The sequence below is a fragment of the Notolepis coatsorum genome (assembly GCF_963971535.1).
Source record: "Notolepis coatsorum genome assembly, chromosome: 18".
NCBI classification, from domain to species: Eukaryota; Metazoa; Chordata; class Actinopteri; order Aulopiformes; family Paralepididae; genus Notolepis; species Notolepis coatsorum.
This window is the reverse complement of record NC_140182.1, coordinates 17,960,541-17,980,653: the sequence shown is the minus strand read 5'-3', so window position 1 is coordinate 17,980,653 and position 20,113 is coordinate 17,960,541. Positions and strand designations below refer to the sequence as shown.

Sequence of the window (20,113 nt, the reverse complement as noted above, 5' to 3'; positions counted from 1 at the left end):
TCGTTGTACACGCACACTCGTACTTTCACACACACTCCCATCATCTGGTGCCTCAGGGACAAAGAAAGAAAGAAAAGAAAGAAAGAAAGAAAGAAAGATGGAGAGAGAAAGAGAGAGAGATTAAGTAGGACAGGGAGGGACACAGCTGCCCTGTTAATCACGGCCACATAATCCTGTAGAGACCTGGGACACACAAATATGCACACACACGTACAAAACAGGAGCTTCAATAAATTCACACACACACACACACACACACACACACACACTATATGAAGCTATTTAAAGCCACATTTGAAAATAAGGGGGTGTAATGGTTAAAACGTTTAGATTAAACTCAGATTCAACTCAGATTCAACTCAAATTCAACTACAATGTTCAAAATCCAATGATGCGTCATAAAATCTTCACATTTTGGCCAGGGTTCAAATACTTCTAAAAGTGCAAAAATATATACGAATGAGATGGGACTGATTCAGTCTGCAAAGAATATGATGTGATTAAATCCAGTCTGTAGAACTGCACAACGTGCATGCCCTCTCTGTAGAGCTTCACAACGTGCATGCCCTCTCTGTAGAGCTTCACAACGTGCATGCCCTCTCTGTAGAGCTGCACAACGTGCATGCCCTCTCTGTAGAGCTGCACAACGTGCATGCCCTCTCTGTAGAGCTGCACAACGTGCATGCCCTCTCTGTAGAGCTTCACAACGTGCATGCCCTCTCTGTAGAGCTGCACAACGTGCATGCCCTCTCTGTAGAGCTGCACAACGTGCATGCCCTCTCTGTAGAGCTACACAACGTGCATGCCCTCTCTGTAGAGCTTCACAACGTGCATGCCCTCTCTGTAGAGCTGCACAACGTGCATGCCCTCTCTGTAGAGCTGCACAACGTGCATGCCCTCTCTGTAGAGCTGCACAACGTGCATGCCCTCTCTGTAGAGCTGCACAACGTGCATGCCCTCTCTGTAGAGCTTCACAACGTGCATGCCCTCTCTGTAGAGCTGCACAACGTGCATGCCCTCTCTGTAGAGCTGCACAACGTGCATGCCCTCTCTGTAGAGGAAACCTCTCTGGTCGCAGCTCAGATTAGCTAAAGAAATTAAGATTAGCTATTAGTTTTATACTATAGTAATGTTACTGTAAAAATGGCAGTTTTTAAAACCAGGTTTAAAACCCCCAACAACCAATCATCACTATGTCAATTTTATATAAATGTAAGTGTTTTACGAGCTCCCTGCGATCTCTCTCGACTGTGGGGTTCCATGTTACGTGGTAAGATTACCATAGCTGCTCTTAGTTTTGGCTACAGCCATGGAGAAGATTCTTCCAGAACTACAGGGATGTGCAGTAGAGCTGGACCATTTTGTAAAAGAAAAGGATCTAATTATTGCTATCGTTTTGCAATTGTGATATGATTCACGACATTAGAGGGAATGCAAAGTGGCGTCTCATTTTCATTGAAAAACATGTTTTGCAGGGATCTGTGCCAAACAAAGATGTTTTCTTAAGTCTGTAGGATATGATTTGTAGGGACTTCTCTGCAGCCACACAACACTTAAATCAAAATGGTATTTTGACACGGATTTCACAAATTCGGCACCTCCTGCGATCTGGATATTGCACTACGAGTCCATACCAATAAATCAATCAAATCCCAATCAATTGTTCGGCCCTAGTGTGGTGCACGGCGTGCGGAGAGCTCCATGTAACCCCCCCTCTCCCCAGGTCCCTACCCTCTTCTGGCGGCTCTCTGCGGCGGCCAGCTGGGCGGACATGCGCTCCTGCATCTTCCTGCAGTGGGCCATGACGGCCTCCAGCACCGAGATGGGGCTGGAGCCCATTGGCCGTCGCTCCTTGTCGGCCCCGGGGGGCCCGCACTCGAAGTCCCTCTGCAGCGCCAGGAAGGGGTCCGTCAGGCTGAAGTGGCCGTAGCGCTCCTGCAGGAACACCTCCTTCCTCCGCGCCTAGAGACAGAGAGAGAGAGAGAGAGAGAGAGAGAGAGAGAGAGACAGAGAGAGACAGAGAGAGAGAGAGAGAGAGAGAGAGAGAGAGAGAGAGAGACAGAGAGGGAACTGTTACACGCCATGCTTCCATTATATAACACATGGATGAACCAGGTGCTCTAGAAGAAAGTATTGATTGTGTTCCCACAGCGCCAGGTGCAGCACACACACCCAGTGTTTCTGAACCCAAAACAACATTTAGAATCATTTAGACATGTGGGTGATTTGTCACGGTGTGAGATTGTGCTGGTGAGATTATATTCTGAGTGAAGCTTCACTGTGTTGTGATTATTATCCAGTCATTTATTTTCCATAATGGAGGGGGAAGGACATAAGCATTTTATAACTTTCCTTTTTTTATTTCGTTTTTATATTGGTCCTGCAAATAAATAAATAAAAATAAATGGTGCATTTATATAGTTTTTATCGAAAGCACTTTAAAATTTTTGTTCCTCACATTCCCCCACACACCAACGGCAGAGGGAGGCAACCATGCAAGGTGCCGACTGCCGACCTGCTCATCGGAAGAAATTAGGTTTTAAGTGTCTTGCTCAAGGACACTTCAGACACGCTGCCCGGGAATCGAACCAGGAACCTTCCGATTACCAGGTGACCGCTCTACCTCCTGAGCCACCGCAGTGAAGAAAGAAGTATGCAAAAAATAATAACAACTAGTATATAGAATATTGTAGACACCGCGATAACAGAGCTTCTAAAAATGCTTATGGTTAATTAACCGTGACGTTAATGGCGGTTAATAGTGATAATAAAGGGTTAATTGTGAGGCCAGGCGGTCGGGGCACGCTGAGGCCGTCCATGCAGCCCGACTGACTCCACCACCACTCAGCACCGCTATCATGTTACAGAGAGAGCTGGACGTGGGAGCCAGAGGTAAGAGGTAACCAACGACCCCCTCCAGCTCCGGGTTCATACACACCAACGACCCCCTCCAGCTCCGGGTTAACACACACCGCTCAGCGTCTCAGAGAGAAGGAGATTCATGGTCCATACGAGGATTCGAGCTCATTCTGCTGATTGTACTTGGAGAGCGCCAGAAGTGTGAAAATATAAACGAGGATATCAGTGAATGAGCCTGGAACAACGTTAGCCGCTAGGACTGACATTAGTGTAAAAAAAACATTAGCTTCTAATTAAATCCCAACTAATATTGTGTTTGATGGCCAAACGAAAGGTGACACCGTTAAAGCGCTACGCAGCTAATGTAGTAGCCGTGTCAGCGCCGCTTCAAGGCTCCCAACGCCACGGACACAGCTGACATTCTATCACATGACCGCACATGATCATAAGCCGACAGTCAAATGATACCTCACCAAAAAGCCACTTGGCTACGGCCGCCCGGCTTCTCGGTGAGACCGGGGAGTCGGGGACCATAATGACCGGTGGTGGTGATGAGGGAACTTAACGGCTCAGAACAAACTGACCCGTCTCTGCGATGGAGAGCGGTCTGCTGCTCCGTCTTCCACACAGACAGAGACGACTGTGGAGGAGGAGAGCGGACGTGTGGATTCATCTCCAGCAGGAGCCGTCTGTGTGTCGTCGAGTTCTACAGCTCTCCATCCAGAACATTCAGTTCTGTTTGTGCTCTGGCCGACCGAGGAGAAATAATTTATTACTGGTGATTAAATCAAATGAGGAGGGGGGGGGGGGGGAGAGAGTGAGGGAGAGGGAGAGAGTGAGAGGGAGAGTGAGAGGGAGAGAGAGAGGGGAGGGGGGAGAAAAGGAGGGGGGGGGGAGAAAAAGAGAAAAAAAGAGGGGAGACAGAGAAACAGAAAGACAGAGAAAGTGAAAGAGAAGGAGAAAGAGAGAGGGTGTGAAGTGAACGGACATACAGATCAACTGTAGCAGCCATGTTCTGGGTCGATGCTTTGCCAAAGAAGGAGATGGAGACACACACACACACAGACACACAGAGCTGAGGAGTGTGGAGATTGATGGTGAATCCAAAACATCCAGAGGTAGCTTTCATTACTGACCGTTGACTGGGAGAGGGGGAATATAAACACAGCTCCAGGAGAGAGGGGGGGGGGGGGCAGGCAGGAAGGGAGTGTGTGTGTGTGTGTGTGTGTGTGTGTGTGTGTGTGTGTGTGTGTGTGTGTGTGTGTGTGAGAGAGAATAGCCAGAGAGAAAGTGAACAGGCCCGAGAGACGTGGATGAGGGGGTGAAAGAGGGAGAGAGAGGAGAGAGAGAGAGAGAGAGAGAGAGAGAGCTGAACCACTCTCTGAATTTTCCACATCTGATCTCTCTCTCTCTCTCTCTCTCCTAATCTCTCCTCTCCCGGCCTCAGTCCCAGACAGGGCAGGGCAGCAGCCGGCAGCTTTGAAAACATTAGAGACTTTTAACGGCGAGGCGAGAATCTCAATAATGAAAGACCCGACTTATCAGGCCATTAGGCGAGAGGGCGGTGAACAGCATCGGAAGATTACAAAGACACCCTGACGGTCTGAAAAAAGCCACAGACTAACTCTCGAGGCACGTTAATTGTCCGGGAGAAAACCTGTGTTGACCTTCAAAGAGCTGCAACGTAAATAAACGGGCTTAAACTGCCGTTCATCTGCCAGGATCCCCGCTCTAAATATTTACACACACGCCAAGTAGCGACAGGGGCCTGTACAGCTCTGGAGGGGCTGGGTGTGGGTCCTAGGGGCCCTGTACAGCTCTGGAGGGGCTGGGTGTGGGTCCTAGGGGCCCTGTACAGCTCTGGAGGGGCTGGGTGTGGGTCCTAGGGGCCTGTACAGCTCTGGAGGGGCTGGGTGTGGGTCCTAGGGGCCTGTACAGCTCTGGAGGGGCTGGGTGTGGGTCCTAGGGGCCTGTACAGCTCTGGAGGGGCTGGGTGTGGGTCCTAGGGGCCTGTACAGCTCTGGAGGGGCTGGGTGTGGGTCCTAGGGGCCTGTACAGCTCTGGAGGGGCTGGGTGTGGGTCCTGGGGGCCTGTACAGCTCTGGAGGGGCTGGGTGTGGGTCCTAGGGGCCTGTACAGCTCTGGAGGGGCTGGGTGTGGGTCCTGGGGGCCTGTACAGCTCTGGAGGGGCTGGGTGTGGGTCCTAGGGGCCTGTACAGCTCTGGAGGGGCTGGGTGTGGGTCCTAGGGGCCTGTACAGCTCTGGAGGGGCTGGGTGTGGGTCCTAGTCTGACTCAGTTAGTCAGCTCGTGGGATAGCGGTTAGGAAGGCAGCGGCTAACGTTGCTGCTAACGCACTGTTTTTTTTTGTCATCTTTAGGTGTTGGTAGGGCTCAGAAAGTAGGGCTGTCCTAGACTAGTCAAGTAATTGTATTGCCTATATTTACGTCTTTCTACTATTACCCTGCCCATACCTGTGCCTCCCCCCTCCCCATGCTACTATATGACGCCTACATTTCCACAAGGGGATCAATAAAGGAATATCTTATCTTAAGACCAAACTGACTAATGATGGACTACGGGGGGGGGGGGGGGGTGTAGCCCTACTCAGAACTGCCACCTCCTCTGGTTTCTCTTTTAGCCTCTCATATAGGCTATAGCGCCTGGTGAAAATGTAATTAATCACACGTGACGTGAGTTTCTTTGTTTCATAGTGAGATTATTCTGGTTAAACACGGAGCGAGGGAGTCGCCTCCTGGAGCCCGAGAGTGGGCGGACGCGCCTGATCTCTCTTATGAAACACAACACATGTTCTGCTTCTTGTTGTTCAGGGAGGCAATTTGCTTACAGCACTAAACAAACAATGTAGCCTAAAAAACCCGCAATTTGTTTCTTAATGACAAGATAATTAGTTCTCCATTAGGCTATTTCTTAACACATACGATGAAACAACCTGCTCACGCGAGACGTTTTCTCTACATATTTCTATTTGAATGAAATCCACTTCTCTTGTTGATTGAGACGTGAACAGATCCGACCCCTACTGTTGATAAATGTTGATCACCAGACGAGTGATTATTGGGTTCTTTTGAGATAGGGCTGGAACGATTAGTCGACATAATCGACGACGGCGATCATAAAAACTCGTCGACGCCGATTTTTTTGCGTCGATGTGTCGTAAAAAATAAAACAAATAAAAAATTTGATTTAACCCTACCTATCTTTGTGAAAGTGGCTTCTCAGCTCTGGTCCAGCTGAAGACAGAGCAGAGGAACATATTGGACATTGAGCATGACCTCAGAGTTGTTTGTCTACCATCACCCCAGACTTTGAGACTCTTGTCAGGAGCAAACAACATCCCCAGTTATCCCATTAGTTCCCTGGGATGTTAAGCTAAGAAGTCTGCTAAGAAGGATATATTATTTATTATTATTATTATTTAATTTCATGTTTTTAGCCCTAGTTGCACTTTTGTTGCAACCCCAGTTATCCCATTAGTTCCCCCAAACTTACTGTCGGTCTGTTATGTTAAGCTAAGAAGTCTGCTAAGAGCCCGGAAAAGGAGCCGCGCCCACAGGAAGCAGAGATGGAGGGTGTGACAGAAATAATAGTTAGATTAGTCAACTAATCGAAAAAATAAGACAGATTAGTCGACTACCAAAATAATCGTTAATTGCAGCCCTATTTTGAGATAATAGGCTTGTTTGAGTCTTTGTTGATTGCAAATACAAATAAATTGTTGACAATAATGAGTGTGCTCTCCCGTCATCCATTCAGAGTGATTGACTGATTGACACCAGCTGAGTGATGGACTCATTAATACCAGCTGAGTGAGTGTATATAAGAGCGACCTTCACAAATAAAAATGTTGCTTCCTTGATACAGAATTTCTGTCTCAGCGTTTTATTCCTTCTGTATAGTCCAGGTTATGATGTCTAGCCAATACGCAATATCCGACATTCAACAGGTTATGGGCCCAGAGCGCTAGAATCATGACGACCAGACAATCGGAAGGGAGTTTGCGTTGGTCTCGTCTAGCGTTTGACGGAGATGAACAAAAGTATGAACTGTGGGAGACTCAAAGATCCGATGTTGGCTGCTGCAATCTCATCATAAAACACGCAGGATTCCTGTTCTCCTACATCTCAACACAAAAGGAGTAATGTATTCAGAGGAGGGTTGCCAGCATATTTTAAGGTAGGCTGAAGTAGTGCCACCTTAGGCATGCGTCCGTCTGTCATCAGACCGATCGTATTCGTGAATTAGTTACATCAAAGTGTAATCTGAATTAGAATAGTACTACATACTATTAAACATCATTATTACACAAAAACACCACAAGTTGATATATTGGCTGTATGGCCCCAGGCCTATTAAATTTAGAGGTGATCTTTCAAACCGGAGCTCATGAGGAAAACGGTTGGTCCATCGATATTATTTCCTACTGGACGGCCCTCTCAGGGTCATGGGTCACCCCTATTACATCCTTGTGGTTCATAGGCCTGACCAGTGGAGCTAAATCCCGGGGGATCTCATCAGCTGTCCAACCCTAAGCCCCCTCGGGGCACGATTGATCCTCCATAGATCCTCCGCAGAGTAGATTGTCATTAGCCGAAAGCTACAGACAGACGCTACTGCAGCAGCAATGTGGCTGCCGTGCGTCACCGCACCGTTCAGGTCAACATGTGCGTTGTTTTAAAGTGTTTACCTACTGGTTCGGTCTGAGAGAGTAATATCCTTGTATTTACAAGTGGAGCAGCGGTAACATTAGAGTATTTACAAGTATGGCGGCTCTGAGGAAGGCCTCAGTATTATTAGCATCAACCTTTACAGGCATGCTGCACTCACAGGGGGAGAGGGTTCAGGGACGCAGCCAGAGGAGAGAGAGGAGAGAGTGAGGAGAGAGAGAGGAGAGAGAGAGGAGAGAGAGAGGGAGAGAGAGAGTAGAGAGAGTAGAGAGAGAGAGAGAGAGAGAGAGAGAGAGGAGAGAGAGTGGAGAGAGAGGAGAGAGAGAGAGAGAGAGAGAGAGAGAGAGAGAGAGAGAGAGAGAGAGAGAGAGAGAGGAGAGAGTAGAGAGAGGAGAGAGAGTAGAGAGAGAGAGAGAGAGAGAGAGAGAGAGAGAGAGAGAGAGAGAGAGAGAGAGAGAGAGAGAGAGAGAGAGAGAGAGGAGAGAGAGAGGAGAGAGAGAGAGGAGAGAGGAGAGAGAGGAGAGGGAGGAGAGAGAGGAGAGAGGAGAGATAGGAGAGAGAGGGGAGAGAGAGAGGAGAGAGAGGAGAGAGAGAGGAGAGAGAGAGAGAGAGAGAGAGAGAGAGAGAGAGGAGAGAGAGAGGGGAGAGAGAGAGGAGAGAGAGGAGAGAGAGAGGAGAGAGAGGAGAGAATTGCTATTAGAGAAAGAGAAAAATCAATGGAGAGAGAGACAGAAGTAAATGGAGAAACAGCGAGAGAGAGAGATAGAGATAGAGATAGGAGAGAGAGAGAGAGCAGAATGGAAATAAAGAATGAGCAAAGTAAAAAGAAATGGGTGAGGAAAGGGAGAGAGCGAAAGCAGAAGAGGAAGAGAAAGCAGAGGATGAAGAGAGAGCGAAAGGAGAACATGAAGAAAGAGAGAAGAATAGGAAGAGAGAGAAAGCAGAATAGGAAGAGAGAGGAGAGAGAGAGAACGCAGAATAGGAAGAAAGAGAGAGAACGCAGAATAGGAAGAAAGAGAGAGAAAGCAGAATAGGAAGAGATAGAGAGAAAGCAGAATAGGAAGAAAGAGAGAGAAAGCAGAATAGGAAGAAAGAGAAAGAGAGAGAAAGCAGAATAGGAAGAAAGAGAAAGAAAGCAGAATAGGAAGAAATAGAGCGCGAGAGAGAGAGAACGAGAGAAAGCAGAGGTGGATGAGAGAAAGCAGAATAGGAAGGGAAAAAAAAGAGAGAGAAAGAGAGAGTGTACGCACATACTGTAGGAACTGAGAGAGATCATAAATAAAAAAAACTTTAGCGAAAGGTAACAGCGGGTTGAACTCGAGTGCTGTGCTCGTTGAGAGGAAAGAGGCCATTATTTATTCAGGTCCATTTAATTGCGAATTCACGTCACGACAACGTGAATTTTGCATCGGCGGATGACCGTCACTCTGGCCTCGATGCATAAATCAATAGCCTTTAACAGCAACAGAGGGCTTTTCATATTTGGAGGATCGTGGAGGGAAATAGAACCCTGACAGAATTCAATCTCAATCACACAGCAGCAGCAGCACACTTGCCGTTTCCGCCCCGGGGTTTTCAGGCCCTACTTGATTTGAGCAAGCGGTGACCAGGCAGAGAGCCGCCGCGCGCAGCAGTGTTGGAACGCGTCCCTTGGGATCCCCGGGCAGGAAACATAAAAGGAGGCATAACAAGCAGCTATATGAACTGAACCCATTTAAAAATCTCAGCTCGCTCTGGGGGTTGTTCCTCCTCCTGCCGCCGCTCGATGAGTCACGCCGTGCCGTCGGTCCCCGGTGCGTCTCTCTCCCTCTCTCACTGACAGGAAGTGCTCATTAAAGACTCCGACAACAGCCTCCTGCTGGGGCGCATTTAATCAACACTTCCCGTCAGTTAGGAGGCGGCTCGCTGCGATGACGGACGCGTCGATATTATCGACCCGAGTTCCGGCGAGTTCCCGTTTCAGCCACGCGGCGTCTCGCTTCCAGGTCTGTGTGACGCGGAGCGAGGAGCGCAGCCCACTTAAGAGATCCAGCGTGGGCTCTGACATCAGACTGAAATAACTCCTGCTATCTCGGTGGTAATGATCTCCAGCGGGGAAGACGGGCAGGCAGCTGCACTACAGATGACTTGCTCGTTTTGTGGGTTAGGATGGCGGTGGTTATTATGTTGTTGTTGAAAAAGGGGAGTCGATTTCAGCAGGCAATGAGGGGGGGGGGGGGGGGGCAGCCGTGGCCGTTTAGCTGGTGTCAAAACAGAGAGAAGGGGAGAGACTGGATCGGGAGATTGTGCTCTGAGGAACGGGAAGGTGGAATGGGATCTGGCAAGGAATCGATCCTTCACTGGTCATTGGTCGTTGGGCGAAAGGTCAACAAGTGAGGGATGCTTTTAGAGCATGTGTGTGTGAGAGAGAGAGAGAGTGTGAGTGAGTGAGTGAGTGAGTGAGTGAGTGAGTGAGTGAGTGAGTGAGTGAGTCACAATGACAATGGCAATAATACTGCACTGGTACTCTGCACTTTACACTTTATATATATATATTAGGGATGTCAGTTTATCACGTTAATTAGATTAATTAATTACACAGCAAATTATCGCGTTATGAAAATTAACTCAAAATTAATTAAATGTTTTCTCTTTTTTTTTAAACATTTTTTTTTATCTCATTCATTCCATAAGAACGTAGAATACACATTACAGACTTTTTTTTATATGGTCCATTTGCATGTTCTTGGTATCTGATTATAGGGACATCTATGGATCTCAGGGAATGTATTCCCAGTGTCAGAAATACTGTGTCTGTTACTAGGCTTGAGTAAATTGTAATGAACCAAATGAGAATATCAATACAATTTTTTTTTTATCTTTGACTGTGAATAACACTATGCTCAAATTGACCAGACCTGAAAAATCTAAGCAAATTAATAGATGGAAGATGATTAAACAGAAGGTTTTGTAGATTCTGCCATCCGGACACATGCAATTTGAAATATGATTATAGAATATAGAATATCAGGCATAAAATGGTTATGCAATTAAAATGCGATTAATTAGATTAATTAATTACAAATCCTGTAATTAATTAGATTAATTTTTTTAATCGCCTGACAGCACTAATATATATATATTTATTTATTCAAATTATTAATCCTCCACACTGCACTGTCTTTGTCCTGTGTCTGTTGTTGCATGCTGTTGTTATGTGGGGGAAATAATGTATGGGAAAAATGCATACACTAATGCCGCAACAATTTACAGTTTACACACATATCGGCTTAATAAAGGAATCTGAATCTGAGTGAGTGAGTGTGTATGTGTGTGTTTGTGTAATGTACAAGGAGTTTTCATTCAAATGGGTACAATGAACTCTGTGGAATTTCAGACTTTGCCTTCTGTCTCCTTACACACACACACACACACACATAAACAAACAAACAAACAAGCTTGTGTTCCAGAAACCAACAAATTAGGGGTGCAAATGTATGAAATTATGCCTCAAAGCCACAAACCGGCAGCTCTTCTCTCTACAGTAATTGCCGCTCCTGGACACGTGGTAGAAGTCTCGGTTGTGACATGTCCGTTTTCTTCAGTGGGAAAACACCTAATTTGGTTTTCTAGGTCAGCGCAGTCACCAGCTAACAGAAAGAATGGTCTATGAGCGAGGAGACTTAGCTGCGATTGGCTGACGGTTGTGGACATGTTGGCCAGCTTATGGAGGGTGCTTTTTGGCTCCATGTCTGCTCTCCGGAGATATAGAACGCTCCGGGACTATGGGAAGCTCTCTCAGTCTCTCTCTCTCACTCTGCGTGCGACTCCATGGGGGGTGATGGGGGATAGGGGCGGGGGGCTCTACAGGCCCGAGGGAACATAGCTAAGATCCTGAAGCCCATCTGTCACACCCACCCACCCACCCACCCACCCAACCATCCAACCAACCCGCTAGGGCTACACAATTATGACAATTATATTGTGATCACGATTATTAATCACAATTAATTTAATTACAAACCTGCCAGCATTTACCTTTTTTAATTAAGGGAGATTTTCCAGAGAACCCAACACGCACACGCACACGCACACACAGTTCCTAGGTCTGTTCATTAAAGTACTGGGCTGGCCTTGTTTCATCATAGCAGAATGTTAATTTATAAGCTGAAAATCTTTTAGACCCCAACTGTGGTTCTGTTTCACAAGTGAGAAGCAGAATGAGTGTAATTATCAAGCCGCCTGGTGCCATAATACATGTAATGTTATCTTGCTCTAGTAGATTTGGTCTTGGCGATTCTACTACTTTTACAGCTTGTCCTTAGTCCAAATAATAATGCAGTTAGACCGCTATTTACCCGTGAATGTTCACTAAATTTTTATTTAACCCATATTGCTCCTTGACTATATCTTAATAGGAATGTGTGAAGGATGAGATGCGGCTCACAGCAAAGGCGCTCCTTAATTATCAATGGGAATTATATTTTATCCGCTCTGTTTTACCTTGTAAGAAAAAATACCTTGTATTGTATAGATTGTTGTGTATTGTTGTTTATAAATCTACTACGGTTGAGGAGCTGTGAATAGTGTTTGGTCTTTATTATTTTTAAGTGAAGCACTGTGTACGTACCTTATATATGTGACAAATAAAACAAAGCTTGAACTTGATCTACCTCTGCTGTGCGGGAGGGGTTGGTGTTGACCACGCTCTTACTACCTTCGGTCCTTCGCTGAACAAAAGATCATTCCAAATGATCGGCGAGGCTCTTTTTAAAAGTACCAACACCTCATCTTGTGGTTTTATTTTTAAGGAGAGCACTTTTAATTTATTCTCCAACTTTGTTTGAGGCCACCAACGTAAACAAGAGGCATTGCTCACGGTGCAAATTTATATACAGGACTCTAAAAGGAATGCCGTCGGGATTAATATACCATTAATTGTGCAGCCCTACAGTACCACCCCGAATCCCCCCATCATTGCCAGACCATAAAACCCTCAATCCCGTCAAAGTACTGGTCAATGGGCTGTGATTTGGCAATGACATTCTAGGCCCACAAACAATGGTCCATAAAGCACAACAAAAGCACTTAAGTCTGACAGGGTCCTGGCTGCGGCCTGTGTAATAAACCTCTAAAGGTCATCAGCTGCCAACAAGGCAGTCCCCACACACAGTCTCCCGTGGACAAAGGTCACGACTACACAAACCAAAGCACTGCACACACCACAGCGTACCACACATACGTAGGAATGGTACCGCATGTTGGTGGGAGGGGGCGGAGCCTGATCAACATCAATATTGTGCAAACCACCATCGAAGGCCCCCTGCAAACCACCATCCAAGGCCCCCTGCAAACCACCATCCAAGGCCCCCTGCAAACCACCATCCAAGGCCCCCTGCAAACCACCATCCAAGGCCCCCTGCAAACCACCATCCAAGGCCTCCTGCAAACCACCATCCAAGGCCCCCTGCAACCACCATCGAAGGCCCCCTACAAACCACCATCGAAGGAAGGCCCCCTGCAACCACCATCGAAGGAAGGCCCCCTGCAAACCACCATCGAAGGAAGGCCCCCTGCAAACCACCATCGAAGGAAGGCCCCCTGCAAACCACCATCGAAGGAAGGCCCCCTGCAAACCACCATCGAAGGAAGGCCCCCTGCAAACCACCATCGAAGGAAGGCCCCCTGCAAACCACCATCGAAGGAAGGCCCCCTGCAAACCACCATCGAAGGAAGGCCCCCTGCAAACCACCATCGAAGGAAGGCCCCCTGCAAACCACCATCGAAGGAAGGCCCCCTGCAAACCACCATCGAAGGAAGGCCCCCTGCAAACCACCATCGAAGGAAGGCCCCCTGCAAACCACCATCGAAGGAAGGCCCCCTGCAAACCACCATCGAAGGCCCCCTGCAAACCACTATCGAAGGCCCCCTGCAAACCACTATCGAAGGCCCCCTGCAAACCACCATCGAAAACCCCCTGCAAACCACCATCGAAGGCCCCCCAAAACCATTTAACCAGCCTTCCCTCTTCCAACGGCTTTGTTGGGATCAAGGATGCATTGCTGCCGCTGTCTGACTGCCGATACCGATTGTTGACCTATCTCAAAAACCATGCCCCTCTTTTCTTGATCCTCCAATCACAACTGTTGCTTCACTCTGACAAATACCGATTGACATATCGTGAACCACGCCCTCTTTTCTTGATCCTCCAATCACAACTGTTGCATTGGATCAAGAAAAGAGGGCAGGGTTTTGAGGTCAATTATGAGTCCTAGTAACAGCCGATACCGACAGAGTACAGATTTTAATGAACGGTACAGATTTAGACCTCCAGCTTGCACCATTGGACACGTGGTCATTGGACAACAAGTATTCAGATCTAGGCTAATCATATCTTCTCCATTAGAGAGATCTAACGAGATCAAGTCACTTTGCTTTCTTTTCTCACAAGTTTACATATGGGTCTTGGTAATTGGATTTTAACCCTTTCACTGCCGCACTACCAAATGGTTAACCCTTTCACTGCGACAATACAGAAGGTTAACCCGTTCACTTCCACACGACAAAGGGTTAACCCTTTCACTACCACCACACTACAGAAGGTTAACCCAACCGTCTGTACTAGTGTGATGGTAAAGGGTTAACCTTCTGTAGTGTGGTAGTGAAAGGGTTAAGTACAAGGGAAATTCTCTGATACCAATACCCTATTTTTAGTATCGCAGCCCTAGTTGGCATCGTCAAGCACATAGTACTAAGATGATAGTCGCTGTCAAATTCTGTTAAGGAGAGATTGTGTATGGGGCCGGTAGGGCTGGTTATTGACACTGAATAATCATTTAGATTTCGAGTCACAAGGTCCCGATTCGATTCGATATTGATTTAATTAGACTTGATGGCGCTGGTTGCAGGGGGGCAACACCTGCCACCGTTACCAAAGCGTGTACTGTTAAACTAGAGACATTTTTAGGACGGCAGGCAACGCAAGAGATAACGTTTGGTGAAAATATTCATACATCCACTGAAAAAGGGCATAGATTAAAAAGATCAATCTTGGGATTTTAAGAATCGATTCGATTCAATTCAAATGAAATTGGTCAATATCTATTTTTTTTTCTCTATATTTTTTGTATTTCTACATTTCTATACTTTTCCCCAGCCTTACATAATGTGCCACGTGTTCGATTTGACGTCTTCTAAAAATAACTCTCCCATCCCCGTCATGAGAAGATGAGAACAGGGAGCTGTTCTGTGACTCATGCTACATGTCCTCCCGGCTGAGCCTCGCTGGGCGCCTGCCTGCCTGCCTGCCTGCCTGCCTGCTGGAGGACGGCTTCTCTGTGGCAGGAACATCTCATCCAGAGGATGTCTGTCTTCACGGATCAAAAGGAGCTGGGTTGAAATGCTAATGTATGAGAATCCCAGCTGCTGATTGGTGCAGACAAAAAGGAGGGGGGGGTACGGATGTACACACACACACACACACACGTGCGCATTACACCTCCTCACACACACATGTACTACATCATTCAGAGGAAAGAATGGAATGGAGAGAATCATTTTAGGGTGACATGCGTTTTCCAAATGATACAATATTAGCTTTTGAATGGGTGTCATGGAGGGTAGGGTCATGAGTTATATGAGGGACGCTGTAAATCTTGATTTAGCATAAACGCATTATTCAATTGGAATTACAAAGTGTTCCAGGACAGCAGCAGCAATGACACACGCACACAAGAAAGAATTTACTACCCTGCTACTGGCTGAGTTCTAACAGTGAACTAGATACCAAAAAAGACAGAGGATGCCTACACACACCCAGGTGCTTTACACGGCTCTGTGCACACATCCCATAGTCACACATACACACGCACATCCATGCTGCTGCTTACTGTAACACTAAAACAGATATACCTCAGAGAGAGAGAGGGAGAGAGAGAGAGAGAGAGGGGGGGAGAGTTAGGGAGAGAGAGAGGGGGGGAGAGAGAGGGATAGAGAGGGGGGAGAGAGAGGGGGGGGAGAGAGAGAGGGGGGGAGAGAGAGGGATAGAGAGGGGAGAGAGTGGGGGGGAGAGAGAGGGAGTGAGAGAGAGAGAGGGGAGAGAGAGAGGGAGAGGGGGGGTGCGAGAGTGGGGGTAGAGAGAGAGAGAGGGGGAGAGAGAGGGATAGAGAGGGGGGAGAGAGAGTGGGGGGGAGAGAGAGAGGGGGGGTGCGAGAGAGGGGGGAGAGAGAGGGGGGGGGCAGGGATGGGGGTGCAGCTTGTGGCTGACTGGCAGACTGGAGGGATTTCTCCTCGCTGGAGGATCAATAGGCACAACTGAATTTGATTTGACAAAGTGCAACAGAGAAACAGAGAATGAGATGAGGGGGGCTTGTGGTGAGACAAGGAGAGAGGTAGAGGTAGAGAGAGGTAGAGGTATAGAGAGAGCAAGAAGGAACTGTTACACGTCATGAGGGAGAGGTACAGAGAGAGCGAGAGAGAGAAAGATGGAGCAAGAGAGAGTGAGTGAGGGAGAGAGAAAGAAATAGAGAGGGGGAGTGAGAGGGAGGTAGAAAGAGTGAGAGGGAGGTAGAAAGAGTGAGAGAGCAAAGGTGAACAAGAGAGCAAATGTGAGTGAGTGAGTGTGTGAAAGAGAGAGATAGAGAGTGGGAGAGTGAGAGGGAGGTAGAAAGAGTGAGCGCAAGAGAGAGCAAAGGTGAGTGAGTGAGTGAGTGAGTGAGTGAGTGAGTGAGTGTGAAAGAGAGAGAGAGATAGAGTGAGAGAGATAGAGTGAGAGAGAAAGAGTGAGAGAGAGAGAGAGAGAGAGAGAGAGAGAGAGAGAGAGAGAGAGAGAGGAGGAGATACAAATCAGATAGAGAAAATGAGGGAGAAGTTTAGACAGAGAAATTAGATGAGAAAACCAGACAGACAGATAAAAAGGAAGGAAAACTGTGTGTGTGTGTGCAGTGCACCTGTGTGCACGTTTGTGTCTGTGAGAGAAGGAGAGGAAGAAGAGAGAGCCACTGCAATAGATAGATATAGATAGATGCAGACAGACCGATAGATTGAGTGCATGGCCTGGGACATAGAGAGAGAAAGATAGAGAGAGTGACTGTACAACCAGCTGACAGACTGCACCAGGGCGAGCGTTCACACATGGCTGGGCACTTAGCACTTACATAATGTGTAGGCTTTTTCACAAAGTGTCGCTCGACTCGAACGTCGCTATCTTTTTATCACCAAAAACCTCTTTGATGGCTTCGTCAAAGAAACACACAGGGAGAGAGGGGAGCGTGCAGCACGTCTACACACAGGGCTCTGCTGAACGCTACAGACCGGAGACACGGACACTGTTCAGTAGATGAGGCTGTCTTTGCTCTATCCTTAAATCAGGATGTAGGGGTGTAATGGCGTAGGGGTGTAATGATGTAGGTGTGTAATGGCGTAGGGGTGTAACGATGTACATATTCTCACATTCTATATAGGTGTGACGCTGAATGTTGTTCTGGGCGACAAGACTGGCTTACGTCGGGGCGCTCCATTTGCCGCATGTCTTCCCTATACCTCTCCTCCCGCTCTCCCTCTCTCGGTCCTGCGTGGCCAGAAAAAGCTGAAAATGCTATAAATAGGGGCGGCTGGGTGGCGTAGCGGAGATTGCGCTCGTCACCAATGCAAGAGACTCCGGTATCGAATCCCAGTCTCAGCATTGCCTTCGACTTGGGCCGGCCGTCGTACTGGCTCATTTGGCAGAGTCAGCGGGAGGGAAGTCGATGGGTGGGGATTGGACGTTGTGGACAGCGACTCCTACAGGTCGGTTGGGAGACGCCTGCACAGCAGAGACAAGATGTATCGGGGGCAGCGTGAGCCTCCCACGCGTTACTCCTCGCCACTGAGAGTCTGCGCTGTCTGGTGAAAAGATGAGACAGGCTGCCTCCTCGTGTACCGGAGGGGACACGTGATGCAAGGCTTCTATCCTCACTACAGCCGACCAGCTATAAATAAAAGTTTAAAGGACTGGCTTACGGGCGGCTGGGTGGTGCAGTGGGCAAGGCGCTCGCCACCAACGCAGGAGATACTGGTATCGAGCCCAGCTCTCGGCGTTGCTTCCGGCTTGGCCGGCCGTCGTACTAACACAATTGGCAGTGTTAGAGGGTGGGAAAGCCGGTGGGTGGGTCCTGGTCGTTGTAAACAGCGACTCCTACAGTTCGGTCAGGGCGCCTGCTCAGCGAGGAAAGGATCTAAGGGGGGTAGTGTGATCCTTCCACACGTTACACCCTCTCAGTGAGAGTCCGCGCTGCCAGGTGAAAAGAAGCGGTTGATTGGCTACACATGTGTTGGAGGAAGCACGTGATAGCCTCCACTCTCCCAGACCGACTGTAGGGGGTAGGTGCGCAGCGACCAGAAAGGGGATTGGGAATTGGCATAACAACTAACATTGGGAGGGGAGAAAAACGGAGGAAAAAGGAGGGGAAAAAAGATTTAAAAAAAATAAAAAAGACTGGCTTACGCCGTGGATATACTCGCTTTTAATACACTCTGCTGCTTGGACTCATTGCATCCAGACTGTGATTGTTGTTCTGTAGATGAGAACTATTTTATTGCCTTGCACTATTTTACTCTGTTTATCTTATGCTAATGTATGTATGTCTATTTTACTGCACTGCTCTTATTCTGTCTATTTTTATACTATGTCTGCACTTTATGCTAATAGTCTTTTATAGATTTTTTTTTCTTCATATCATTTAATGACAGAAATTCTATACAATTTTTCTGGGAGGTTTTAATATCAACTTTCTGCTCATTCTATGCCCGTCTATATCTATGCCAATGTTATGCTCATTTTATGCCTACACCTACACTGCCTCTCTCTCCCACCCGGTCTCTCTCTGCCTCTCCGTGTCTGACTTCAGTGCTATAGACATGTATTAACTCAAAGGTTCTAAAATGGGCCCACGTTTATTTCCAGTTGCAGTGTTCGCTAGTGGTGGGGGGAAATATCGATACGTAGTAGTATCGCGATACTTTGCGTGGTGATACTGTATCGATACAAGGACGCCAAGTATCGATATTTTATTATTAAAAAAATATTTAATACTATTTAATGTTATAAAAAAAAATTGTATACGGAAGTTGCATTGTTCATTTCAATACCTGTAATAGTACAGTAGTCCACACACACGTGTGCATTCAGTTAAGTTGGAATATGACTGTAATACAAACAGTTCAGTTTGTCAGGTACATGCAACACAGATTACATCTGTGTTGTTTACATCTGTCTGCTTGAGAAAATCCCATTTGCTGCAATAAAAATGATTGAGTGAGATGAACAGACTGAAAACTTTATTTTATTAGATAAAACATGTTGACAAAGTTTTACTTTGCAGTTGAAAAAAGGTAATAAATCGCAATATTAATATCGCAATACTATCGTATCGTGATAATATCGTATCGTGAGGCCTCTGGTGATTCTCACCCCTAGTGTTAGCTAATATCACTACCAACTGAAGGAATCTATGTTTTTCAATGTGTATATAATGTATTGGTGGGTGACAGCATCTCAGACGGATCTATAGATCTTAAAAGTAGCCGGCAGTCAGTGTGTGTTGCAGCAGACTAACAGCAGCAGATGAGGATTCGGGCTGTGCTGTTTAACATCAACAGCTGATAGCCACAGCATCAAGGTTACTCGATCTGGAGAAAGTGCATATCAAGCCACATCGTTTGTTATGGGGTAAGAGGGGCGGTAATGTCAACATCGCCGTTGCTATAGTGATTTGGGTCAAAGAGCCGTTGTCAAAGACTGAGTGTCACGTAGTAACGATGAGGGGGCAGGGGCCCGTTGCTATGGTAAGAATGTTATGAGGTGTGAGTTCCTTCCGGTGTTCTTCGTTAGACTGAGATCGAAGCACCAGACGAGCGACGCGTTGATCATCAGAGATTTTGAACGGTCCCTCCTCCCCTCGCGGGGAGGAAGGGAATATGCCATGTCATCGCTAGCTTCGGCTAACAGGGAATGGTGGTTGGCCACGACGTGGCCCAGGACCATTGGACTGTCGTGACAGAAGAGACGGTGGAGAAGAATGAATTAAGACTGTTCAAGGACAATACAGAATGGGTTACATCGGGTACAGAGGCTATGTTTATGAAAATAAACATGAGGATGAGAGATCATGTAGCAGCGTCGACTAACGGATGTACTAACAGGGGTTGATACTAGGGATGGGCATTTTTAAGAAAATCCAGATCGATTGATCGCATGCTATACTCGATTGATCGTTTATTACTCGAAAAGGGGAAGACATTTTTTTTACTTAATTTTGTTCATTCACGTATATGTTTAAGGAAACCAACAAACAGCTATAATCTTACACATACATGTGAAACAAATATTTTTTTCATAAAAATTTATAATTTAAGATCTATTTTTCTCATAGCTACGAGTACTCACGCCCATCCCTAGTTGATACAAACACAACGCAGAACAGGGAGAGTCACGAAGGAAATGATGAGATGAGATTGGCTGATTACCGAAGAATCGAACAACTACTAACCTTGGGCCCAAGCCTGTTCCAATAGCAACAGCACTCTTGTGAAAGGGTCTCTACCTGCTCAGT

The 20,113-nt window shown here is 47.0% G+C and overlaps 1 protein-coding gene across 1 annotated transcript in view; it reads right to left on the bottom strand.

Annotated features, from left to right (window-relative positions):
• Positions 1-20,113, bottom strand: part of cttnbp2 (cortactin binding protein 2) — a 146,408-nt gene that overhangs the window by 63,512 nt on the left and 62,783 nt on the right. The window contains exon 3 of the mRNA XM_084334677.1: positions 1,732-1,962. Within this exon, the coding sequence (XP_084190803.1) occupies positions 1,732-1,962 (231 nt within the window). The remainder of the gene's footprint in view (positions 1-1,731; positions 1,963-20,113) is intronic.